This window comes from Arachis ipaensis, chromosome B3 (genome assembly GCF_059453495.1).
Source record: "Arachis ipaensis isolate K30076 ecotype BB chromosome B3, ASM5945349v1, whole genome shotgun sequence".
In the NCBI taxonomy this organism is placed as follows: Eukaryota; Viridiplantae; Streptophyta; class Magnoliopsida; order Fabales; family Fabaceae; genus Arachis; species Arachis ipaensis.
In genome coordinates, this window is record NC_142438.1 from 139,291,547 (window position 1) to 139,315,182 (window position 23,636).

Here is a 23,636-nt window from a genome sequence, read left to right on the forward strand (position 1 = left end):
TCCTCGTAATAATAATAATATTATTAGTCTAAAACTTAAAACTCGACATGGCCTAAACCTTGTTGCACATTTTTTACTGCCTTCATCCCTATTTTTATGTGCGTTGTAATATTTGTATTAACGCTCTTTTGAGTCATTTCCACATAATATAGCATCTACTTTATTATAACAACTAAAAGATATCCACAATAATAATACAAATATTAGATATTATATTTAGGACAATAAAAAGGTTCATGTAGCTGGGTAGGTAAGTTAACGTGGATAATGTTATGTTTCTGTAATTTAATATAGGTTGAAAATAATATTAAAATAAAATAATAAATTTATTAAAGAAGATATTGTGTTGAAATTATTTGATTAGAGAATGAAGATGATAAGGAGATTGAAATAGCCGCGAAAGAAGAAGACAGGGAGCTAAGGTGAAGAAGTGAAGGATGTTGCAGTTGAAGCTACACTCAATCCCTTCATCACTTTCTTCTTCTTCTTCTTCTTCTTCCAATCCTCTCTGCCTTCAGAACCATTCCTTTCTCTCTCCAAAGTTCCTTCCTTTTTCTTCTGTTACTCCAAAGCCCTTCTCCATCACATGCCGCCACTCCGACCTCTTCGACCAGAAAACCTTCTCCTCCTCCGCACCTTCTTCTTCTTCTTCTTCAGGTACCTCTTTCTATCCCTTTCTTCAATTAAACAGTTTTTGTTTGCTGAGAGAGAAAACAAAGCCTAAACCCTAACCCCTAATTCTGGTTTGATGTTTGTATGTGTGTGTGTTCAGGTGGAGCTTTGCCACCTAGGGTTTATGTTGGTCACTCCATTTACAAAGGGAAGGCTGCACTTTCCATCACTCCTAGGCCTCCGGAATTTGCACCGCTCGATGTATGTTGCTTCATTTTGGCTTTGGTGGTCGTTATATCATTGGATCTGTTCTAATCTTTGTGGACTATAATGGTGAAATTTTGCAGTCAGGGGCATTCAAAATATCTAGGGAAGGTTATGTTCTGCTTCAGTTTGCACCCGCAATTGCTTCGCGCCAGTATGATTGGACTAGAAAGCAGGTGAATTTGAGGATAATGACATGCTGAGTCTGTTTCACGATATCTGTCACTTCGGAATTTGATCTTCAGAAACTAAAATAGATTATTCTGTTGACTTTGTGAGTTACTCTTGTAGTTTACAATGTCTGGTCCTGTTTGCTTGATTGCAGGTGTTCTCTTTATCAGTGGGTGAAATGGGAACTGTGATCAGCCTTGGCGCAAGGGAGTCTTGTGAATTCTTCCATGATCCTATGAAGGGCAAAAGGTACTTCTATGCTGTACTTTTCTGAATTCTAATTATTATAAAATGTGAATTTTTAATTGGATTAACATATTATAATGTCACTAATTACTGTTTGATTTGTCTTGTGATAAAAATTGCATGCTGTATTTATAGGTTTGGCAATAAAAAAGGACTGAAATTTTATATTGTGCAGTGATGAAGGTAAAGTTAGAAAAGTTTTGAAGGTGGATCCTCTTCCGGATGGTTCTGGTCACATGTTTAACCTCAGTAATCCTCTTTCCTTTTGTGAACCTTTGTTGTTTAATTTAATTTTCTTGCCATTTTGATTCGGTCCATTACATATGTTGCGATTTGCAAAGAGCTGATAATATCACAGATCAATGGAATATTTTGACGGTGATCAGTCTTTAGTGTAGTTATCTAAAGAGTATCATATATTACCATTTTTATGTTGATGCACACAATATAAAATTATAATGAAGTGATATGCAGTTATGTTTGCTCCGATTCTGACTTTGTTATGTTATTTTTGAAGGTGTTCAAAACAGGATTGTGAATGTCGATGAAAACATCTACATCCCTGTTTCAAGAGCAGAGTTAACAGTTTTGAGCTCAATTTTCAATGTATCTCTCTCTCTCTCACAAGTCAAAATTTGCATTGCTAAATTCTATTATAATCCAGTCGGAAACCTATGGCAGCTGAAATGACTGATTACCATATAAGAATATTAGCACTCAATATCTGACTTATATATGAAACTGCTTTGCATCGATAGTAATAGCAGCTCTACCTTTTTACGGCATGTTCTTGGGTGTACATATGGAGCCCATCCATGAAATTTCATCCCCATCTTTTGTTTTTTACTCCCAAACCAAACACGTCCTTGGTCTGGAATATTTCTATGTTCCTTTTGTCTGGCCAAACAAGGAGTACGTGTTATGCTTTAAGAAGGCACCAAATCTTAAAAAGATTTTTGCTGCTTGTCACTCAAAGAGAATCCAAATATTTGAATAGCTTAAGAGTTCATTGGCGAGATGACCTCAATATGTTATTCATTATGATAATATACTTTCTTAAGCCTTAAAAACAAGGACTTGTCTACAACACAACATGGTTCCTGCTTGCTTAAATGTAATTTGTCTTCTTTGTATACAACCTTGCTATTATTTCATTCACTCTTGTTTTTGGTTATCACTACAGTTTATTATGCCATACCTTCTTGGTTGGCACACCTTTGCGAACTCAATAAAGCCAGAGGATTCGAGAGGAGCGAATAATGCAAACCCTACATATGGAGGAGACTATGAATGGAATAGATTGTGATCATCAGCTTTCTGCCATTGCATAGCACCACCTATTTGAGCCTTCTCTCAACTTTGAAATGGGTTAAATTCACTTTCGTTTTGCCCTGTTAGCTGATAATGGTTTTAGGAATTTTGAGATGGTAGTGTTGGGATCACTTGCTTTCCTTTGTAGTATACTTGTATGTCTTATGAGTTATGACTAGTGTGTTCAATGAAGAGATTGCTCAAACGTGTTTATAAATTGCTCTAATCACTTGAATCAAATACTAGTGCAATTGGGCTTGAAAAGGAATTTCCAAAAGAGATAGCGAATTTGAAAGATTTTATTTTTATTGTAATTCTTCTTATTCATTTTTTAATGATTTTTTTTTTTCTCGCATTACACAATTCTTTAGAAACTTAGTTGTTTTATTACTCAAAAAAACCTATTTAAGAAATTCATAGAAGTTTATAACTTAGAAGTATCAATTGGAAAGATTTAAGAGAATAATAATATATGAATATATAACTATGGTTTTGTTTTTGTTTTGTTTTTTTTTTTTTTTCAAAAACACAATGGAAAGAAGAATGAGGATATAAAAAAGTAAAAAGGGGAGGGGGGGGGTGAGGATATAGTTTATTACTTTTTGCAATTTTATAGATTCAAACTCTAATTAAAGAAAAACAGATCTCTCAAGTCTCAAGCAAGTTTAAAAAAAGAAAGACTTAAAAAGTGTTTGGAAAAAATAGCAAAATAAAGTTCTAAGTTGGATTGAAAGATTTCAGTCAAGCAAGAGATGATAGAGGGAAAGGAGCAAAATAGCAAAACATTAATCCTTAAAACACTAATAACCTCAAAATCATGCATTTGACAAAAAGATAACCCTTTCTTTTAGGCACTTTCTTAGGCCTCTACCAAATTTGCACCAATCTCAACCTAAATAATTGGACATCCACAACACTCGTTTATGGTGCTTTCTACTGCCCATTACCATATAAATATCAAATCTTTCATTCTAACATGGGGAGCTTTGTTTTTAACTTCTTGTTAATTAACAAGGAGTCCCTAGGCAAGGCGTCTTTTTACAATAATTTTTTTTTTCTTCTCAATAAAATAAAATAAAAGCTCTAGCCATGGCATCAAAAATTCAAGTTTTGTTGCCAATTCTTTTGTTGGCACTAACCTGCATTCCCACTATGTATGCCAACATCCTAGAAACCGATGCGTATATCAAGGATATAACCAGAGACTTTGATCCTTATTGGTGGCAAAGAGCTGAGGTTGCTAAAATAGAAAACCAAAAAGCTTATTTTCCTGATCCCTATGCCGTCTCCAGCGACTTCACCTCTGCTATTACCGAGTAAGCCTTAATTTTCAATTGACCATTCATGATTTTAAGTTAGATGAATAATCGTTTGAAAATATTTTCATGTGATGATAATCATCGAAAAGCTGTTACATAATTTGACATGTCCGATCAAACTGTTTAACATAATACATATTAACATCTTAGTTATCAACTTATCATAACTAATTTGGGATGATTTCGTGATTAGCTTATTAATATCGAATATTTGAATCCCGCCTTACAACCACAAACTCTTAAATGAAGTTTCGACTTGCGATAGATTAACCCTTGTCCGTGGACATAAAAAAATATCCTAACTATCATTTTAAGATGAAAATGTCTTCATTTGAGTGGCTACCTTAAATTAAGACTATGTTACATTTATTTTCCTATATTTTTTATTTTGCAACCACATTTATTTTCCTATATTCGCCTTACAACCACATTTATTTTGCAATTAGGACTATGTTACATTTATTTTCCTATATTTTTTATTGTCAAAAGTGTTAATTTATTTATTTTTTCATTGATAAATTTACAGTGAAATTGCTAGAGTAACTTCTGGACAGATTGGAGCAAGTTCTGGAAAGATTGGAGCAGCTTTTGCTTTTGGACCGATTGGAGCAAGGAGGTTTTTGAGGGAAAAATCCACACCCACCAGCCACTGATTCTTTTGACAAGCAGTTTCTGCTTCTGCCTTGCGTCAATCACATCCCTACTCTCATAACTAGAACTCAAATGTTTTTGATATAAGAAGAAAAAAAACTAATAACAAAGTCTCAAATTTTGGTCAGCACTAGTGTCATATCACTTCAATTCATTGTGCATTGGTGTAGAATGATATTTAGTCCCAAATTTTTCTTCTTTATGTTTAATCGGATGGAAATAACTTTTGAATTAGCATGATCTCTATTTTTATTTCTATCATGATATCAGAGTTTTTTTTTCCTTGTAAAATCTCATACAATTTATATAATGAATGTGATTCGTCCTGAACACTGGGTAGGCCGAGCTTAAGCACTTCCGAGTGGGTCGTCAACAGAGAGGAAGAGCTTTACGTCGGCCGATGGACAAACACCGCGGCGGGAATACCTGCAAAAGATACTCCGACGCTCAAGTTAGTAATAGTCTCAGAAAAGAGAGAGAGTAATTAAGTGAGAGTGAATAAGTAAATGTGAAAACTGATAGTGGAACCTGAGACCTAGCCAAGCATGTTAGCTAGGTTTTATAGAAGTTGTCTTCTGCCCGTTAGTGGATAAGTTCTAGTTTATAGGTTAGTTGAGATATTCTGTTTTGGTGCTATAAACTAGTTTAGCACGTTTCCTATTTTCAGTTGCGTGATGCTGTTTCGGTCCTGATCACGTGCCGAGATTTTCGGACGGCTGATACGGGACCGAGCTTTATGATGCACGTGTCTTTTATTTGAATGGGTGAGGCCGAGCTTATCTGCTTTTGTTCCGAGCTTGTTTAACGTGACATCAGCCTCGGATATTTGTGTGCCGAGTATTCCGGGTGACCGAGGATACAGGTACCGTATCATAGCCCCCAAGCTTGCCTTGGTGTGGACAGGACTAAGGCGAGCTTTTGGACCAAGAGTATTGGATCCTCGGTTGCCGAATTTGTTTGTCGCATATGGTCGCTGTAGCCCCCAAGCTCGGCTTGGTCTTGTTTGGACTACGAAACGGTTTTCTATGTGTTTAATACTTGCTTCGTTCTTCGCGCCTCTTGACATGATTGACGTGAAACGTGCCCCGCATCCCTAGGTACCCCTGTCCGTCGGATTTGGAGGTCATTAAATTCCCCTCTTTTTTGACGACGAGGATTTAATGTGGGATTTTTGTGTAACCGTTTAGGTTACTGGGCTTATTCCTTTATTACCTTTGCTTTTTGTAAATGCTATTTGCTGCTGTTTTCTGGAGAAAAGGAGTTTTGGTTTGGTTTGTCTGAGAATGTCTAGCAAAGGTCAGTGTTGAATTCACGTTTTTTTCTTCCTTCTTGTGCTTTATTTTTTCCTTTCTTTGTCTGCAATGGAGAACTGTGATGTGGTTGATCCGTGTGGGTGGGTTGATGCCAGGGTGAGGGAATATGCATCTCAGTTTGATAATGAGGAGTCAGTAAAGTTACTGGGGTCAGACTTGTGGGTTAGAAAGGGTAGTAACATTAGGATAGAGTTGTTGCCGTGTGGTAAAGAGGACCGAGTCTGTGACCAGTTGAGGGATTGGTCTTTCTTTTATATGTATAGCTGTTTGTTTACCGAATTGGGGGTCAAACTGCCTTTTACCGAATTTGAATGTGGGGTCTTATACTGGTTGAACTGCGCCCCTACCCAGCTGCACCCGAATTCTTGGGGTTTTGTACGGGCTTTCGAGGTATTGATGGGGTTATTAGATTACCCCCCTTCTCTGAGGCTTTTCTTCTCGTTGTTTCAAGCTAAGGGGGTGGGACGTGGGTTATGGGTAAATCTTAGTAGTTATCCGCGTCGGGCTATCTTTGGTCTGTATAAATCTTCTTTTAAGGATTTTAAGTCGATGTTTGTTAAGGTGAGGAGTGTGCCCGAGGAGTTTCCCTTCTATTTGAATGAGCACTTGGTCGAAAAGTTCCCCTTGTCTTGGTGTCCCGAACCTTATCAGGTATTAGACGTAGATGATAGGCATCCAGATGATGATATTATGATGAGCTTTTTATTTAAATCATTGGGTCCGAAGGGGTTGTTATCGATTGCCGAGATGTTGAAATGGGATACTAATAGACAGGCTGTTTATGATCACATAGGTAACGTAATTTGCCATGCTTCTGTCTTTCCTTTATAAGGTGCTCCTTCTGGTTTTTATTTGCTTGTTTTTGTTTTGCAGCCGAGAGGGCTCCTGCCATTACAACCGCGGGCCTGAAATCTTTCTTCAATCAGCGCAAGAAAGGTGAAAAGGAGGTGTCTTCGAATGCTGGAAAAGGTGTAGCTGCCTTGATTCATCCTGGGCCGAAACATAAGAGGAAGAGGGGACAAGCCCAGGGCAGCCTTGCCGAGGTTTTGGAGGGTAAGGGGGAGTCTTCTATGATTTTGGAGAAGGTTGAGTCTGCATACGAGTCGCAGAAAAGGCTTCACGGTTATGACGAGAATGAGCACGCTAGGTCTCTGTGGGCAAAGTTGTATCCTTTCAGTACTATGGCTGACGAACTGTGTTGTTTTCCGGACGATATGAAAATGATTGAGGAAGTCGGCCGAGCTGGTGTTAGTCGGTTTCTGCAGGTATAGTTTATTTTGTTTATGGTTGTGGCTTTTTGATGTCTCTTATTATATTGTTTTATTGTCGTAGGTGATTGGTGCTCGGATTGTTGCCATTGGCCGAGCACAGGAGCTTGCCCTGGATCGGGAGCAGATGGAAGCTTCCCGTGTAGAAGAGCTGTCTGGGATCATTCAGGAAAAAGATCAGAAAATCGCTGAGCTTGTTGCTTCTATGGAGAAAAAGGAGTTGGAGTTGGCCGATGAGAAAAAACTTCAAAAGTCTTTGTCTGAAAAATTGAAGGTTGTGGAATCTGAGAACGATCAGCTCTCTGCTAGGGTCAAAGAGTTGGAAGGAGGAGTTTATGAGGCTTTTGCCCAAGGGTTTGACCGTGCTGTTTCCCAAGTCAAGGTGGTGTGTCCGGAAGCTGATCCTTCAAAACTTGATGTCATGAAAGTGGTTGTTAACGGTGAACTTGTTGAAGATGAAGGTGCTGGTGAGAGTGAGGGATCTAGCATAGGTGACAAGGCAGACTAGGCTTTTAGTATTTGATCTTGTTTATTTTGTATATTTGTAGCATGCTTGAAACTTGTGGTTGTTTTATCTTGAACTATGTTTTCGAATATTTGGCGATAACATTTTGGGTACCGAGTATGTAATTCGGTTGCGATACTTTTGTTTTCCGAGCATATAGCTCGGCTTGATGATGACATTTTCTGATGTCTTGGGTATGATTATCTTTTTGAAAACAATCGAGTGTAAGTGTAAGTCATTTCTTTTGAACAAAGTTGTTAAGAAATAAGAGCGGGTGCTCTAGTGTTGTAATTTTGTGGTTTTGACTTTATGAAATATGATGCTCTTGCAATGATGAAAAGCATATGTTGTGTTGTGGTTGCAATTATGTTCGCGTTTGATGATTGTTGGTAAAGAGAGCAGTAGCTCAAACATAAGGTGTCTGGTAGAGTGATCCTTTAGGATTTGCTTTAAAATATTTTGTTTATCTTGTGCTTCTCCGGGGATCATGCTCGGAACGCGTGTGTCTCTCTTCGAGTGTGGAGCTCGAATTAATTTCAAACGTTCCTTTGATGGAATGTTTGGTAGAGATAAAATGTTAAAAAATGCTAGTTTTTACTTGTCCGAGTATTGTGCTCGGTATGTGCATGTGGAATTCCGAGTATGAAGCTCGGATCAGTTTAATTAGATAAACTTTGACTTATTCTTATGCTGGTAATTTTCCGAGGAGTATGCTCGGCTCGTGATGGTAAGGTTCCGAGGATTATGCTCGGATAATTTGAAGTGTTTACTAACTGAAACGTATGCTAACTGTCAAAATGAGAACACATTAAGTTGTATGGGTACAATGATTTGTTGCGTCTGGCCTCGTTAAAACCCTTTCCGAGTAAAACCCTTGTGTTTTGGGAAAAAACCGTCGGAGGGAAAAAGAGTACCATCATTCGCTATTATACAGGCTATGTCATGACTGATATTTTCTTAAAGAGGAGACATTCCATGTTCCTGGGAGTTGTTCTCCTCTAAGGGTTTCTAGTTTGTAAGCCCCCTTTCCGAGGTTTTGGAGAACTCGGAAGGGACCTTCCCAATTTGCCGCTAATTTGCCATGTGCTGGTGGTTTCCGTGCATCCTCTGTTCGTCTGAGTACAAGGTCTCCATTGTTGAAAGACCTGTGGACTACTCTTTTGTGGTGTCTTTGCTCTAGGTATTGTTTTCTGGCTCGCTGCTTTATGGCGGAGATGTCTCTGTCTTCTTCTACGAGGTCCAGTTCGACTGACCGAGCTTGTTGATTGTTTGGTTGATTATAGAGCTCGGTCCTTAGTGTTGGGATGCTGACTTCTACTGGAATGAGCGCTTCTGCGCCATATACCAATTTGAAGGGAGTTTCCCCTGTGGCAGATTGTATGCTGGTGTTGTAACTCCATAGAATTTCTGGAATGAGGTCGGCCCACTCCCCTTTAGCTTCGCCGAGCTTTTTCTTTAATCCCTGCAAGATAATTCTATTAGCTGATTCAACTTGTCCGTTAGTTTGCGGGTGCTCTACTGAGCTGAAGTGATGTTTGATGTTAAAGTTTGTCAGAAAGGCGGCGAGCTTATGGTCTGTAAATTGTCTTCCGTTATCTGAGATTATTTCTCTTGGGATACCGAATCTGCATATGATATTTTTCCATAGAAAAGATCGCACTTTTTCTGATGTTATGTGTGCTAGTGGTTGTGCTTCTATCCACTTAGAGAAATAATCGATTGACACTAAGAGGAATTTTACCTGGCCTGGCGCTTTCGGAAAGGGTCCGAGGATATCCAATCCCCACCTATCGAAAGGCCAGCTTACCTCTATGGTATGGAGCTCTTCGGCTGGGGTCTCTGAGAGGGTGGCATGCTTTTGACAATTATCACATGCTTTGACTTTTGTGATGCAGTCCCGTTTTATCGTCGGCCAATAGTATCCTGTTCGCAAGATCTTTGCTGCTAATGCTCGGCCGCCGATATGGTTGCCACAGACTCCTTCATGCGTTTCAGCCATAACCTCCTCGGCTTCCTCTTTGCTGATGCACTTGAGCAGTGGTTGTGAATGTCCTCGCCTATATAAGGTGTTTCCGAGCATTGTATAGAAGCTTTCTCTTCTTCTGAAGAGCGGCAAGTTTGGCTCACCTTTTGGAATGGTGCCTGTATTGATGTAATCGAGAAAAGGTGTTCGCCAGTCTGAGACCTGTGTAATACTTAGAATCGTATCCTGTTCAAAACTTGGTCTGTTAAGTGTTAGCTGGGACAGTGCCGATGTGTTTTCGGCTTGCCGAGTTGTGGCTAGCTTAGATAACACATCGGCCCTGGTGTTTTGTTCTCGATTTACATGGATAATATCAAATTCTTTAAATTTTGAAATTAGATCCTTTGTTACGAGCCAATATTTCTCTAACAAAGGATCTTTTACCTGAAACTCGCCCTTTATTTGATGTACCACTAAGGAAGAATCACAGTAGGCTGTTATTCGAGGTATTTGTAGTTGTAGGGCGAGCTTTAGTCCAGCAAGTAGGGCCTCATATTCTGCCTGATTGTTGCTTGCGTTGAAGCGGAACTGTAGTGACTGCTCGGCCACCACCTTGTCTCCCTCTTTTAGTAGTATTCCTGCCCCACTGCCTTCTTTGTTTGACGCTCCATCTACATGTATGCTCCAACTGACTTCTGTATTATGTGTATCATTAGTCATTTCCGATATAAAGTCGGCTAGCACCTGTGACTTCAGTGTTTTCCTTGGTTCGTACTGGATGTCGAACTCGGAGAGCTCAACCGACCATTTTATCAATCTGCCGGCGAGCTCGGGTCTGGTTAATATCTGCCTTAGCGGTTGGTTCGTTCGTACTATGATTGTGTGGCTTTGAAAATAGTGCCGCAGTCTTCTTGCTGTGGTGATTAGTGCTAGCGCCAGTTGTTCTATCTTCAGGTACCTTGTTTCTGTTGGTTGTAGCACCCTACTGATGAAGTATACTGGGTTTTGCTTTCTTCCTGTTTCTGTTACTAAAACCGAGCTTATAGCATGGTTAGATACTGATAGGTATAAATACAGTGGGTTACCTGTCTCTGGTCTTTGGAGGATTGGTGGTGATGTTAAGTGTTGTTTAAGTTCGGTGAAAGCATTTTCGCATTCGTCTGTCCAGTTGAACTTCCTGCCTTTAGAGAATGTCTGGAAAAAGTGATAAGATCGGTTTGCCACTGCAGGTAGGAAACGTGACAGGGCAGCTATTCGTCCTGCAAGTTGCTGGACTTCCTTTACCGTTTTTGGGCTTGCCATGTTCAGCACGGCCCTGCACTTTTCTGGGTTGGCCTCGATGCCTCGAGATGTTAACATGAATCCCAGGAACTTCCCTCCTTGTACTCCAAACGCGCATTTATCTGGATTGAGTCTCATGTTATATGCTCGGAGTTGTCTGAAGATTTCTACTAGGTCGTCACAGTGTGACCCCTGCGAAGGTGTTTTTGCTACCATGTCATCTACGTAGACCTCCATATTGCGGCCTATCTGTTGTTGGAACACTTTGTCCATTAGCCTTTGATATGTCGCACCTGCATTCTTTAGGCCAAAGGGCATTACCTTGTAACAAAAATTCCCGTGTTCTGTTATAAAAGCTGTTTTGCTTTGGTCTTCTGGGTGCATTAGAATCTGGTTATATCCAGAGTATGCATCCATAAAACTCAAAGCTTTATAACCAGAGGCATTATCAACTAATTTATCAATGCAAGGCAGTGGATATGCATCTTTTGGGCAAGCTTTATTTAAGTTTGTGAAGTCGACGCACATGCGCCATTTACCTGAGTTCTTTCTTACCATTACCACGTTGGACAACCATGTGGTGAAGCGAATTTCTCTGATGAAGCCTGCGTTGAGGAGCTTCTGGGTTTCTTCGAGTGCTGCTTGTTTTTTCTCTTCTCCGAGGTTCCTTTTCTTTTGTGCAACTGGTTGGACTGTTTTGTCAATTGCTAGCTTATGGCAGATGACCTCTGGATTTATTCCAGGCATGTCGTCTGGCGTCCATGCGAAAAGGTCGGCGTTCTGACGTAGTATGCGAATGAGCTTTGCTCGGTCTGCCCCTTCTAAGGCTTCTCCAACATATGTGCATTGGTTGTCGTCTGCTGTTAGTGTTACTTGTTGAAGATTGTCCGTCGGCCGAGGTCTTTCGCCGAGGTCTTCCCTTGGGTCAAGATCGGTTAGTGTTGCTGTGTTGGCAGACGTTTGGATGGCTTGGACCTGGGGCCGAGCTTCCTGTTTTGTTTGGTCTGGTTTTAGACCAGCGTTATAGCATTGCCGAGCTTCTTGATGGTCAGCATGCACCGTAGCGATCTTGTTTTCCTGCACTGGAAACTTGACACACAGATGTAATGTGGACACCACTGCCCTGAATATGTTCAGTGCGGGTCTCCCCAGTATAATATTATAAGGGCTGTAACATTTTACTATTAGATATTGAATATCAATTGATTTTGACATAGGGATCTCTCCCATTGTGGTCTTTAGCCATATATGCCCCATGATGGGGACTCTTTCTCCGGAGAACCCAATTAGCTCTCCAGAGGAGGGTTGTATCAATTTCTCTGATAATTTCATTTTTGTGAAAGTAGAGTAGAATAAAACGTCAGCACTACTACCTGGATCTAATAATGTCTTTCTTACCAACAGTTCTCCGACCTGGATGGAAATTACCACGGGGTCGTCGAGGTTAGGGCTTGCTGATTTGAAGTCTGTTTGGTTGAAGGATATTGTGACGTCTGGTTCTTTGCCCTTCTTCGGCTGTATGGTTCCTTCGATTGCCATCATCGCTCTATAGCTCCGCTTCCTGGCCGAGCTTGTTTCTCCTCCGCCTGCGAATCCTCCTGATATGTGGTTGATGACTCCTCTTGGCGGGTCAGGAGTCGTCCTCTCTTTTTTGTCGTCAGCCGTTGCTTGCTTATGCTCTGCCCTGTCCGAGTTTCCTCCTCTGCCCTTCCTGGTTTCAATGTATTTGTCCAGGAGACCTTGGCGTGCTAGTCTTTCCAGGAGGTCCTTCGCGACGATGCAGTCATCTGTGGTATGACCGAACTTTCGGTGGAAGGCACAATGTTTTGTTTTGTCCACGAATCGTTGATCCTGGTAATTCCCTGCTCGGGCCGGTGGTTTTATGATTCTGGCGTTGAGAATCTCTCTGATGATGTTCTCTCTTCGGGTGTTAAATCTGGTGTATGTGTTGTACTTTGACGCGGGCTTAGGAGGTTTCTTTGTGTCCCTGTTGCCTGGCGATCTGAAAGTCCTTTCCTCATCTCTCCGATGTGGCTGTTTGTCTGATTTCTGGGCTTCTCGGAGTTCTTCGATCTCCATTTGCCCAGCCGCCCTTTCTCGGAATTCCTCTAGCGTCTTTGGCTTTGTTATGGCAATGGTCTCCCGAAACTTGCCAGGTCTGAGGCCGGCCTTGAGAGCATGCAAGTGAACGGCTGGGTCCAAGTCTTGGATCTCCATAGTGGCGTCAGCGAATCTGGTCATGTAGTCTTTCAGACTCTCGTGCTGACCTTGTTTGATGGTGCCGAGAAAGTCCGAGCCATGTACATATATTCTTGATGCAGCGAAGTAATCAATAAATGATCTGGCGAGGTCTTCAAAGGAGGAGATCGAACCTGCAGAAAGTTTAGAAAACCAGAGTAACGCTGCACCATCTAGGTAAGTGGGAAATGCTCGACAGAGGACGGGCTCATTGTTCGGGCCGTTGAAGAACATCATCGATTGGAACTTCTTCACATGGGCTCGGGGGTCGCCGAATCCCTTGTACGGCTCCAGCGCGGTGGGTAGCGCAAAGTTTTTTGGCATCTGGTAATTCGTGATCTCCTCGGAGAAGGGGTTGTCGAGGGTGAGCTTTTCCTTTGGCGGGACGATGTTTAAAGGGTCCGCCGTACTTTGAGCTGAGCCCTTGGAGTTCTCTCCATTACTTTGTGTTGAGAGCTCGGCTATCCTTCGTACCTCCGCCTGAAGCTCAGCGATCTGAGCTAGGAGGTCATCCTGTGAAAGTTGTGGATTTTCCTTGTCAGCCATGTCCGAGGATCGGGGATCCTGCAAAATAAGGTGAAAGACTAAACAAAGGAAACAGTGGGGTTAGATGTACTCCGGCCCCACGGTGGGCGCCAAGTGATTCGTCCTGAACACTGGGTAGGCCGAGCTTAAGCACTTCCGAGTGGGTCGTCAACAGAGAGGAAGAGCTTTACGTCGGCCGATGGACAAACACCGCGGCGGGAATACCTGCAAAAGATACTCCGACGCTCAAGTTAGTAATAGTCTCAGAAAAGAGAGAGAGTAATTAAGTGAGAGTGAATAAGTAAATGTGAAAACTGATAGTGGAACCTGAGACCTAGCCAAGCATGTTAGCTAGGTTTTATAGAAGTTGTCTTCTGCCCGTTAGTGGATAAGTTCTAGTTTATAGGTTAGTTGAGATATTCTGTTTTGGTGCTATAAACTAGTTTAGCACGTTTCCTATTTTCAGTTGCGTGATGCTGTTTCGGTCCTGATCACGTGCCGAGATTTTCGGACGGCTGATACGGGACCGAGCTTTATGATGCACGTGTCTTTTATTTGAATGGGTGAGGCCGAGCTTATCTGCTTTTGTTCCGAGCTTGTTTAACGTGACATCAGCCTCGGATATTTGTGTGCCGAGTATTCCGGGTGACCGAGGATACAGGTACCGTATCAGAATGAAATACTTCATTTAAATAATTAAGTGTGTGAAATTTATAATTTAAAGAAGTTATTTAATGATATATGTGACAATATTTGTACTGAAATTTTCACTAAAATAAAATAAAAAAAATTATTATTTCTCTAAACACGATTTTTGAATTTTAATTTTTTAAATAAGATTTTTTTTTTTTATATTTGGGCAAGTTCGCCGCACCCCGGCGAACTCTATAAAAATTAACAATGGTAACCATTATATCAGATTGAGTTTGAAACGTCAACAATGGTAACCATTATTATCGTCTCCAGAGTATATAAAGAGTACACAATAGTACACAGAAATAAATCGTATTTTATTTTTGGGAAATAGTTATTTTTTTAATTTATAATTAAAAAAATCCTTGTTAAATAGGGCTTATTCCAGTGTTTGGAGACGATGATAATGCTTGTTATTGTTAAATATGACTTGTTTTTTTAAATAAAAATCTTTGAAGAAGTCATGCTTGTTGTCTGTGTATTTTTGTGTACTCGTATATATTGTTTGGAGATCTATATAATATTTTGGAGACGATGATATGGATAAAAACGCAGGTTTTAAAAAAAATTTGTGAAGTTCGCCGGAGTAAGGCGAACTTGCTCTAAACAAAAAAAATTGTATTTGGAGAATTAAAGTTTAAAAATTGTTTTTGGATAAATAATAATTTTTTTATTTTATTTCAGAAAAAAAAAAATCTATTTGTACCTAATATTATATTATATTTCCACTTACTTAAAATATAACATTTAGGTCCACTCAGACGTTAAAGCTGTGCTGGTTTCTTTAAAAATTAAGAATCTTAAATAATATATAAATGCTTCAAATTAGAGATTAAAGATTTTAGTGGTTTTATGATTATGAATTAGCAGTCTGATGAGTTGGTTAATTATATTCCTTCTGACTTGTCAACAGCACCATGATTTTTAATTAATAAAACCACACGAATAATGGTAATTAATAATTGATTATGCTTTCTCCAACTTTGCTGATCGCACATCATTCTCGCTTACTCTAATTATGAACTACAAATTTTAAAATGATTATGATGAGTATTAACATAATAGTGTGAGATGCCGGCCCCTAAAGTTAATTAACAAAGAAGTTATTGAAAGCTTAGCTTGGATTATAATTTAACTACCGTAGCTATAAAAGCATGCAATAGCAAATTATAGCTGCAGCCTGCAGAGAAATGACTCTTCAGAGATAGTAATGATATAATGACCTTCATAAAGGAACTTAATTAGTTATGCTTGTAACTAACTATGACCTAGGTATAGTTGAAATTAGGTAATTAATGTTTGTAATGATGCCACGTGGAGATGGATATATATCTTAACTTCTACATACTCTCAACTATTATAGTCATCGTTTTTCTCCAAAATCAAGAGTCAATAAATATAATCATTATTATTATTATTGTTAAAATGTAAGAACTTGTTTTACATTTGTCTGAATTTTATTATTATATTTTGAATTATTTTATTATTAATGCTATGTTGAACTTTTTTTAAGAATCAACAAAGATCAAACTCTAAATGACTAAATTTTTAGGTTATAGAATTTTAATATTATATTATGAAATTTTAAAAAAAAATTAAAATAAATATAAAAACACAGGTGAATGATTATATTTTTAACACACTATTCTATAATTTTTTTTTGTTCTTTAAATGTGCAAATTTTTTTATTGGTTAATTTTTGTTATTCTCCTAATAAGACGGATCATGCATGTCCATAACAACTTAAATTATACGATGAAATATTGAAAACTAAAATTTGATAATCAAATCAAAGACAACCAAATGTGAAGATAGATTAAAGGATGCGTTTTGGTCTTTAGTCTTTAATTAGTGTTTACCTACGTCCTTTGTCAAAGATATGTATGGTGTATAGGGGAATATATATACTTTTACTTTGAAAAAAAAAAATATGAAATAAATCTGCAACCCATCACTTAAAAATTAAACCCTAACCTCTTATACGCCCAGTCTTAATTAAACACGTACTTAATTGAGAAATCAAACATTCGCAACGAAGATATAGGATTTAATATGAATTTAATGAATGAATGAATGAATAATATATATTGAACATACATCTTATGAAATTCAAGATTCAAGACTTAGCAACTCATATTACCGCGAGTGGTTTACTTAGAAGTCTAGGCATCAAGATTCAATATAAAGATTTAGTATTAAATCGTGATCGGAACATGCCAACAATCATGCATGTAACTTAAATCGACTTTACAAAAAATTTAAAAATAATTCAGATACGGACATCTTAATTAATTGCATCGTGTAGCTTATTCTTAGATTAGTGTTATTTTATCCGGCCCATATATATGTAAGACACAATTGAGGGGGAGAAAACATATTTATTTAGGAAAAGAGATAGGAAGTTAAATTTTTAGTTAATTCAAAGAGGTATGTCCTGAAAATAATTTTTTGAATTATTATTATTATGAAATGAAGGATATGGAAAAGGTGTTGTCTATATATGCTTTTTATTGTATATATATATATATTGACTGTGATACGTATATACCAAAATTAACTATCAAAGTCAACTATCAGTATGAAATACATGTTAAAATATAAATACGTATTAAAAATAAATTAAATCACATATGTATTTATATATATACAAATATATTAATAACTGATTTTAGTGTACGAATACTATCAAATAGTATTTTTGTATATATATAAGCTAGTAAAAGGAATTAAGCAAGGTTTAAATGTATATATAAATCAAAATTGACGGAGACTCACATTATACAAAAGCACCATAGTCAAGGATTGATATGAATACCCTATCACATTAAAAAAAAAAAAAGGATTATGAATACATCAGGTGAACTTGGACTGGGATCGGCATTTATGTGACATTTTACTAAAAGGGATATTCTTCAATTCAATTCTAATTTAATAAGGGTATATTTTATAAAAATGCTTTATTTTCTTCGGGTAATAAGAATTTATCGTTATATAGGTGGACGGTGACCATTGATTTTAATGGGTCCAACTTGGAGAGACTCACATATACTTAGTAGGAATTTATTCCCTCATTCAACAACCAGTATCCAACTATGGGAATTTTAAATTTCCCTAAAATTAAATAATTAGATAACTATTCTCCATTGCATCTGATAACTATTAATGTTGAAACCCTAAGTTATAATAATATTTCTATTTTGGTTTATTTATATACATGAAATCACGCAGAAAATTAAACTGAAATTTCCTGTGCCTTGTTGATATTAATTTAATTATTAATGTGACAGTCACTATCTGAATTTCAGCTTATGATATTATATTGAAGTCATGTCCTAAGCTTTCAGTATATAAAGAAAACGAGGCTCCTGGAAATGATAAAGAGAAAATTTGACGCTAAAAAGTTTTCCATTTGACACCAAAAAAAAAAAAAAAAAACTTATGGAGGATCATCATTTTAACATATTGGAGTCTAATGGGGATAATAATGAAGAAATCGGTGGCAATAAGGTTAGTTATTTAGCTCATGATGCTTTGATTATATAGCTACCCTTTTTCATAAATGATCCTAACCCTTGGATATAGCTAGATTATATTTTATGAGTTATTGATTTTCTATAATAATTAACACTTAACAGTTTCATAGGGTTTTTGCACAAAAAAAAAAAAAGAAGTGTAACTTTATTTAAACACAATAAATGCATTGTATATTGTATGATGCATGAATGTCACTCTCAAAAATCAAAAGAGGAAATGATATAGCTGGAAAAATATGCTTTAATTAATTTCCTCATCTATATTGCTTTTCCCTGTTGATGAGTATGAATATTCTTTTAATTAACAGTAATATTAAAAGACAAAAAAAATAATTCAAATGTATTTTATTTAGTATTTATTAATTATTATAAAATAAAATAAATTTAAATTTTTTGGCTGATTTTTTATTTACCAAATATTATTGATTAGAATGCTTCCCCTCACAAAGTTCCAGCTTTTTATGTTTATAGTATAGCTGGCAATTTTGGAGGAAGAGAATTGGTTTTTCGATTCTTTCTATTGTTTTTAAAAATAACTTTCTAATAACATGTATGTTCAAATTAAACTAGTGAGATTCACTCATTATTTTTGAATCTTATTTTCGTTGTAAAGTATTTTATTTCCCTAAAGTAATTAAGAGTGGCTGTAATTAATTATACAGGGTTTAAGGTTTTTTATTTTTTCCCCATAGCGCTTTTGTTATTTGCTCTAATTCTATGCAAAAGACAAATTATATGCTCTAAAGTCTAAATTACCCTTAAGCACGCTAAGCTGTGCAACTGCATATATATGGCCAAACAAACAAGAATACATATTAGGAGAAAAATCATTGTTTGTTTTTCAGGAGAACATTTTTTTTTCCTTTTTTTTTTCGTGAACAAAATTGTATTTGCTGCAAAATTAAAAAATATTTTGTATAAAAGTAAATAATCTGATATTTGTATCAAATAGTAAATATAATTTTTTTTATTTATTAAAAGAAAAACCCTTTATATGCAATTGATATATCGAAAGAATTTTTTTTTAATAGTTCGAAGCGTAAATTTAGTAGTATAGACGTATTTTTATCTAGAAGGAATTTTAATTAATATTTTTTTCTTATATTTGCGTCAATTCAAATCAATTTTTTTTCCCACTAAAAAGTGTTAACATTCAGGCGACAGTGCGACACCCATCCATCAAATGAACAAAAACCGTGCTGTGTCGGGCATTATATTAATATTTCTGGCGACAGAAAACTAAATTGCATGGTTGATTTCTTATTCGTTGTCCAACCTTCCAGCTTAGAGCTAGGTCGTATTCATTGTATAGTGTATATCTCCAACAAAATTTCGGTGCTCATAAAAATAACTTCTCAAAGATTGCTTATATATATATATATATATTCTTAAAAAGATTCTGATATTAGAATTTAATGTGAATTTTTTAAAATATAATTATAAAAATAAAATATTTTTATCTTTAAAATTAAACAATTTTATGTTTATTGAATTTTTCTATTTTTATAAATGGCTAAAAGGTTTTTTAAAATAAGAAAAAAAAGAGGTTTAGAAGTCAAATTTTACTCTAATTTTTTTTTAAATGTTCACATAGAAATTTATATAAAATGCATAAGTTAATCATTTGTAATGTAAAAGATATTTTTTATTTATTAAAAATTGTATTTTTTTTTTTACCATATTTTTAAATTCTTGAAAGTGTTTTTATCATTTTAATTTTTTAGAAATATTTTTATTGAGGCTTGTATTAGTACCGTAACTTGGCCTTTTCAAGTATTAAGGACTAACCATTATCATTAACTATTTAATTGATATTAAGGGACAAAAAATAAATAGACCTTTAACCTTTTATTTTGTAAACATTTAACTCTTTAAAAAATAAAAAATATATTAAAGTCTCTGATTTTTTTAAACGTTGAACATGTAGATTTTTTCGTCCATCCTAATATGTAAAATTCAATAGATGTCGTTCTGCGTACGTGGCCATTATAGACTCACATACACTTACGCAGATAGAATAAAAAAATTACCAAACAAAAAAATTTTCACTAATTTAAGTGACGTAATTTGAGACAGAACTTTCCAAGTTCGTCCCTAAATTTTTTGTAATTCCTATAAAACCCATAACATATCAACACAATAATAGAAATAGAGTGTATGTGAGAAATAGAGTGTATATGTAAAATTTGATAGTTTGTTAAGATTTTCTAAAAATTGTCTTAATGTGGTTTTATAGAAATTACAGACAAGCTAAGAGACGAACTTGGAGAGCTTAGTGTCAAACGACGTCATTTGAGTTTAGGAGTAATTTTTGTTTCACAACCTTAACTTTTTCTTTCCCTCCACGTGTGATTCTATAATGGCCACGTATGCAGAATGACATTCACGTCACTAAATTCTGTTGAGTTTTACGGACCATAATGGACAGAAAAATTTAGATATCCAATGTTAAGAATGTCAGATATTTTAATGTTTTATTTTTTAAGGGAGTGAAATATTTGCGGGACAGAGTCTATTTATTTTTTTATCTACGTTAACCCACAAAAAAAATCAAAATATTAATGTTTTTGGATTTTATTATCAACAAAAATATTTTTAAATAATTTAAAAACGTGTCAAAAAATGTTTAAACATAATCAAAGATTTGCTTGATTAACGAAAATACATAACGTAACTCACTTGTCAATGTTAGTCTCATTTATCACATAAAAAATTCTATTATTACATTATTCTAATATTCTCCAATAATATAAAACATCTCAGTTTATAGGTGTGTATTTTTATTATATTTTTAAATAATTGAGAATATTTTTGTGAACAGCAAAATTTGAAAACATTTTTGGTAAGTTACCCTTTTATTTACTATTAATAAGTGTGAGATTAACGAAGATAATAAATACCTTACATTTTTAGTTAAGGATTCTTGAATTTGAGCTTTAAATATAACAAAAAGTATATATTTTAAAGATATTATTGGACCAAAATTGCATACCAAATCTTCCAATCCACCTTATATACCTTAAATTATATATATATATGGAAATTTGCCAATTATAATATTTACTATATAGTCAATGATAGTTATCAAACTTGGATGTATATGCATCAGGATCCAAAGATTGAATCCACTACTGAGGGGGGAATGGGAAAATTGGAAGTATTATTGAGAAATGGTGCAAATGATGAAGATTCATCATCATTAGTGCAAAAGGAGTACTTGTTTGACATTATCCTTCAACAACAAAAGCAAGAAGCTACCACCAAAGAAGGCATCAATAATAATAATGAAGATAGTGATGAAGAACTTGTGTCACTCTCTCTAGGAGTCTCATCATCAGCTTCCAATAATAGAGAGGAAAAACTACTCACCGAGATGTGGCCACCGAGTAAAGTTCTGAAGACAACAAAAAATAATGGCGAAGGAAATGAAGCATCTCATCATCATCACCATAATACTCGCCTCAAGAAGACTAGGGTTTCTATAAGAGCCAGATGTGATACACAAACGGTACATGCAAATAATATATATAATTCAATTTTTTTATTAAATTATATAATTTTCTGATTTCAATTAATTAAAATTTCAATTATTTTTGCTACCTTGATTTTAATTTTTTACCTCTATTATCATCTATGTATGGATCACTCTTAGCTTATGTACATTGAAAGTGGTATGTTTTTTTTAGAATATATTTTTTTTAATATTAAATTTTTTAGTAGTCTTAGTAGAAGGTATACTAGTCTTGACTGATACATAATATAACTCTTTCTGTGCTATCAAAACTGAAATTGTAATAATATTTTTCACAGATGAATGATGGATGCCAATGGAGAAAATATGGACAGAAGATAGCAAAAGGAAATCCATGTCCTCGTTCATACTACCGATGCACTGTCTCTTCATCTTGTCCCGTAAGAAAACAGGTATATATATATATGAGTTACTCATATATCATACATGCTAATATTAATTAATTCTACAATTAACAAATACCAATTTTACAAACGAAAATATTTAATAACAAATAAATTAATTAAAAAAATAATCTTATGTAATATTTATTAATTATTATAATAATTAATAAATATTAAATAAAATAAATTTTTTTTTATTTCTGTGACATTATCGAAATAACTATTTAACTAAAGATATTTTTATTTTAAAATTACAAAAAAACATAAAAATATGTTATATCAAATAATTTAGTTAAATATATATTAAATCTTTGTGTAAATATATAATCATTTTATTATGGTAGAGATAATAATAAATCTGTTCAAATAGTCTAAATTTATTTTATTTAATATTATTTATTAATTTTATAAATAATAAATAAGATAAATTTAAACTGATTTTTATTATCTCCAAACATGATTGTAAATTAATAAACCATAACAATGCTAACAATTAATCAAAGCTTAATTATTGTATGATTGCTTCTGAAGTATATTTTGATGAGGTCAGGTTCAAAGATGTGCTCAAGACATGTCAATCCTGATTACAACCTATGAAGGAACTCACAACCATCCACTTCCTTCTTCAGCCACTCCAATGGCGTCTGCAACTTCAGCCGCCGCTTCCGTTCTTCAATCTTCCTCCTTGTCCTCCTCCTCGTCACAACAAGGCCTTGTACCCAATTCAGAAACAACAACCATTATCAACCCTAATAATAATACTACCCTAATAAGACCACAACAATTCTACTTGTTCAACTCTTCCATGATCTCAAATAATAACTTTCACCCCACAATAACTCTTGACCTCATTACTAAACCTCCAACTTCATCATCATCTTCCATACCAAAGTATTCACCAACAAATCTTGATTTTTCCTCAACTACTACCACTTTCTCTCCATTGCAGTATAGCACTCAAGACTCATCATCGTCTCGTTATTATTGGAACCTTAATAATAATAAGAATGGAAAGCAACCACTGATTCAATATCATCAAGGGAATTATTATCCCTACCAACAAAATTGCATGCCCATTATTTTTCAACAACCTTTACATGCAGATTGTTATGCATCCTCTGCTCTTAATAATAACCAACAAGGAAACATCACATTCTCATTGTTAACCTCACAACCGTCTAAAGGTTCATATGCTTCGCCGCCCTCTAAGAAAAGTTACCAGTTCTTGGAGAAAAGGAAGTGAAATCATTTTCATTACATGTTCCCTATTATTAATGATGAGAGCATATCAAAGCTAGTGTGCACAAATTAAAGTTTCGTCTTTCCGGTTTCTATGAGAGCAATAAACAGTGCTGTATTTTTAAAGGAGTGTTTTTGTAATCGATTTGTAATTAATAAGTCTTCACAAATTTTTTTATTTTTTAAAGGATTTTGTTAGGTAGACTTTTGTAAATAATGTGAATAAAGGATTTTAGAATTGATCCAATAAAGTAAAAAATACTCTATCTCTAAATTACTTTATAAATCTTATTAAGATAATTATCTGCACATCTAGTGAATTGAACATCTAGCTATTATTATCTGTGCATGAGTATATCAAATCAAAAGAATAACCATCCAATTAAAAATAATGAACATAATCATCTGAATACCTATTGAATTGAACTTTGACGTATTCATTGTTCATATTGTTTAGTATTTTCATCGTCTATCTATACTTTTTCTTTTTTAAAATAAAAAATATCTATAAAATTAATACAAAAAATTATTATAACCAATAAACCAAGACATAAAAATTTGTGTAAAAATATGAATTTTTGAAAAAAAA

At 35.3% G+C, this 23,636-nt stretch overlaps 2 protein-coding genes across 2 annotated transcripts; both read left to right on the forward strand.

The window, feature by feature from the left end:
• The first annotated feature begins 322 nt into the window (after window positions 1-322).
• On the forward strand, window positions 323-2,868 carry LOC107631899 (single-stranded DNA-binding protein WHY1, chloroplastic). Its single transcript, XM_016335482.3, has 7 exons — window positions 323-657; window positions 773-873; window positions 960-1,052; window positions 1,202-1,296; window positions 1,469-1,542; window positions 1,811-1,899; window positions 2,477-2,868. Exons 1-7 carry the CDS (start codon window positions 438-440, stop codon window positions 2,597-2,599), a joined length of 795 nt encoding a protein of 264 aa, XP_016190968.1. The 5' UTR covers window positions 323-437; the 3' UTR covers window positions 2,600-2,868.
• Window positions 2,869-14,899: 12,031 nt separating this feature from the next.
• Window positions 14,900-23,051, forward strand: LOC107633968 (uncharacterized). Its single transcript, XM_016337555.3, has 5 exons — window positions 14,900-14,915; window positions 20,130-20,180; window positions 21,163-21,401; window positions 21,704-21,817; window positions 22,359-23,051. The coding sequence occupies exons 1-5, from the start codon at window positions 14,900-14,902 to the stop codon at window positions 23,049-23,051; spliced, it is 1,113 nt and encodes a 370-aa protein (XP_016193041.2).
• Window positions 23,052-23,636: the final 585 nt, after the last annotated feature.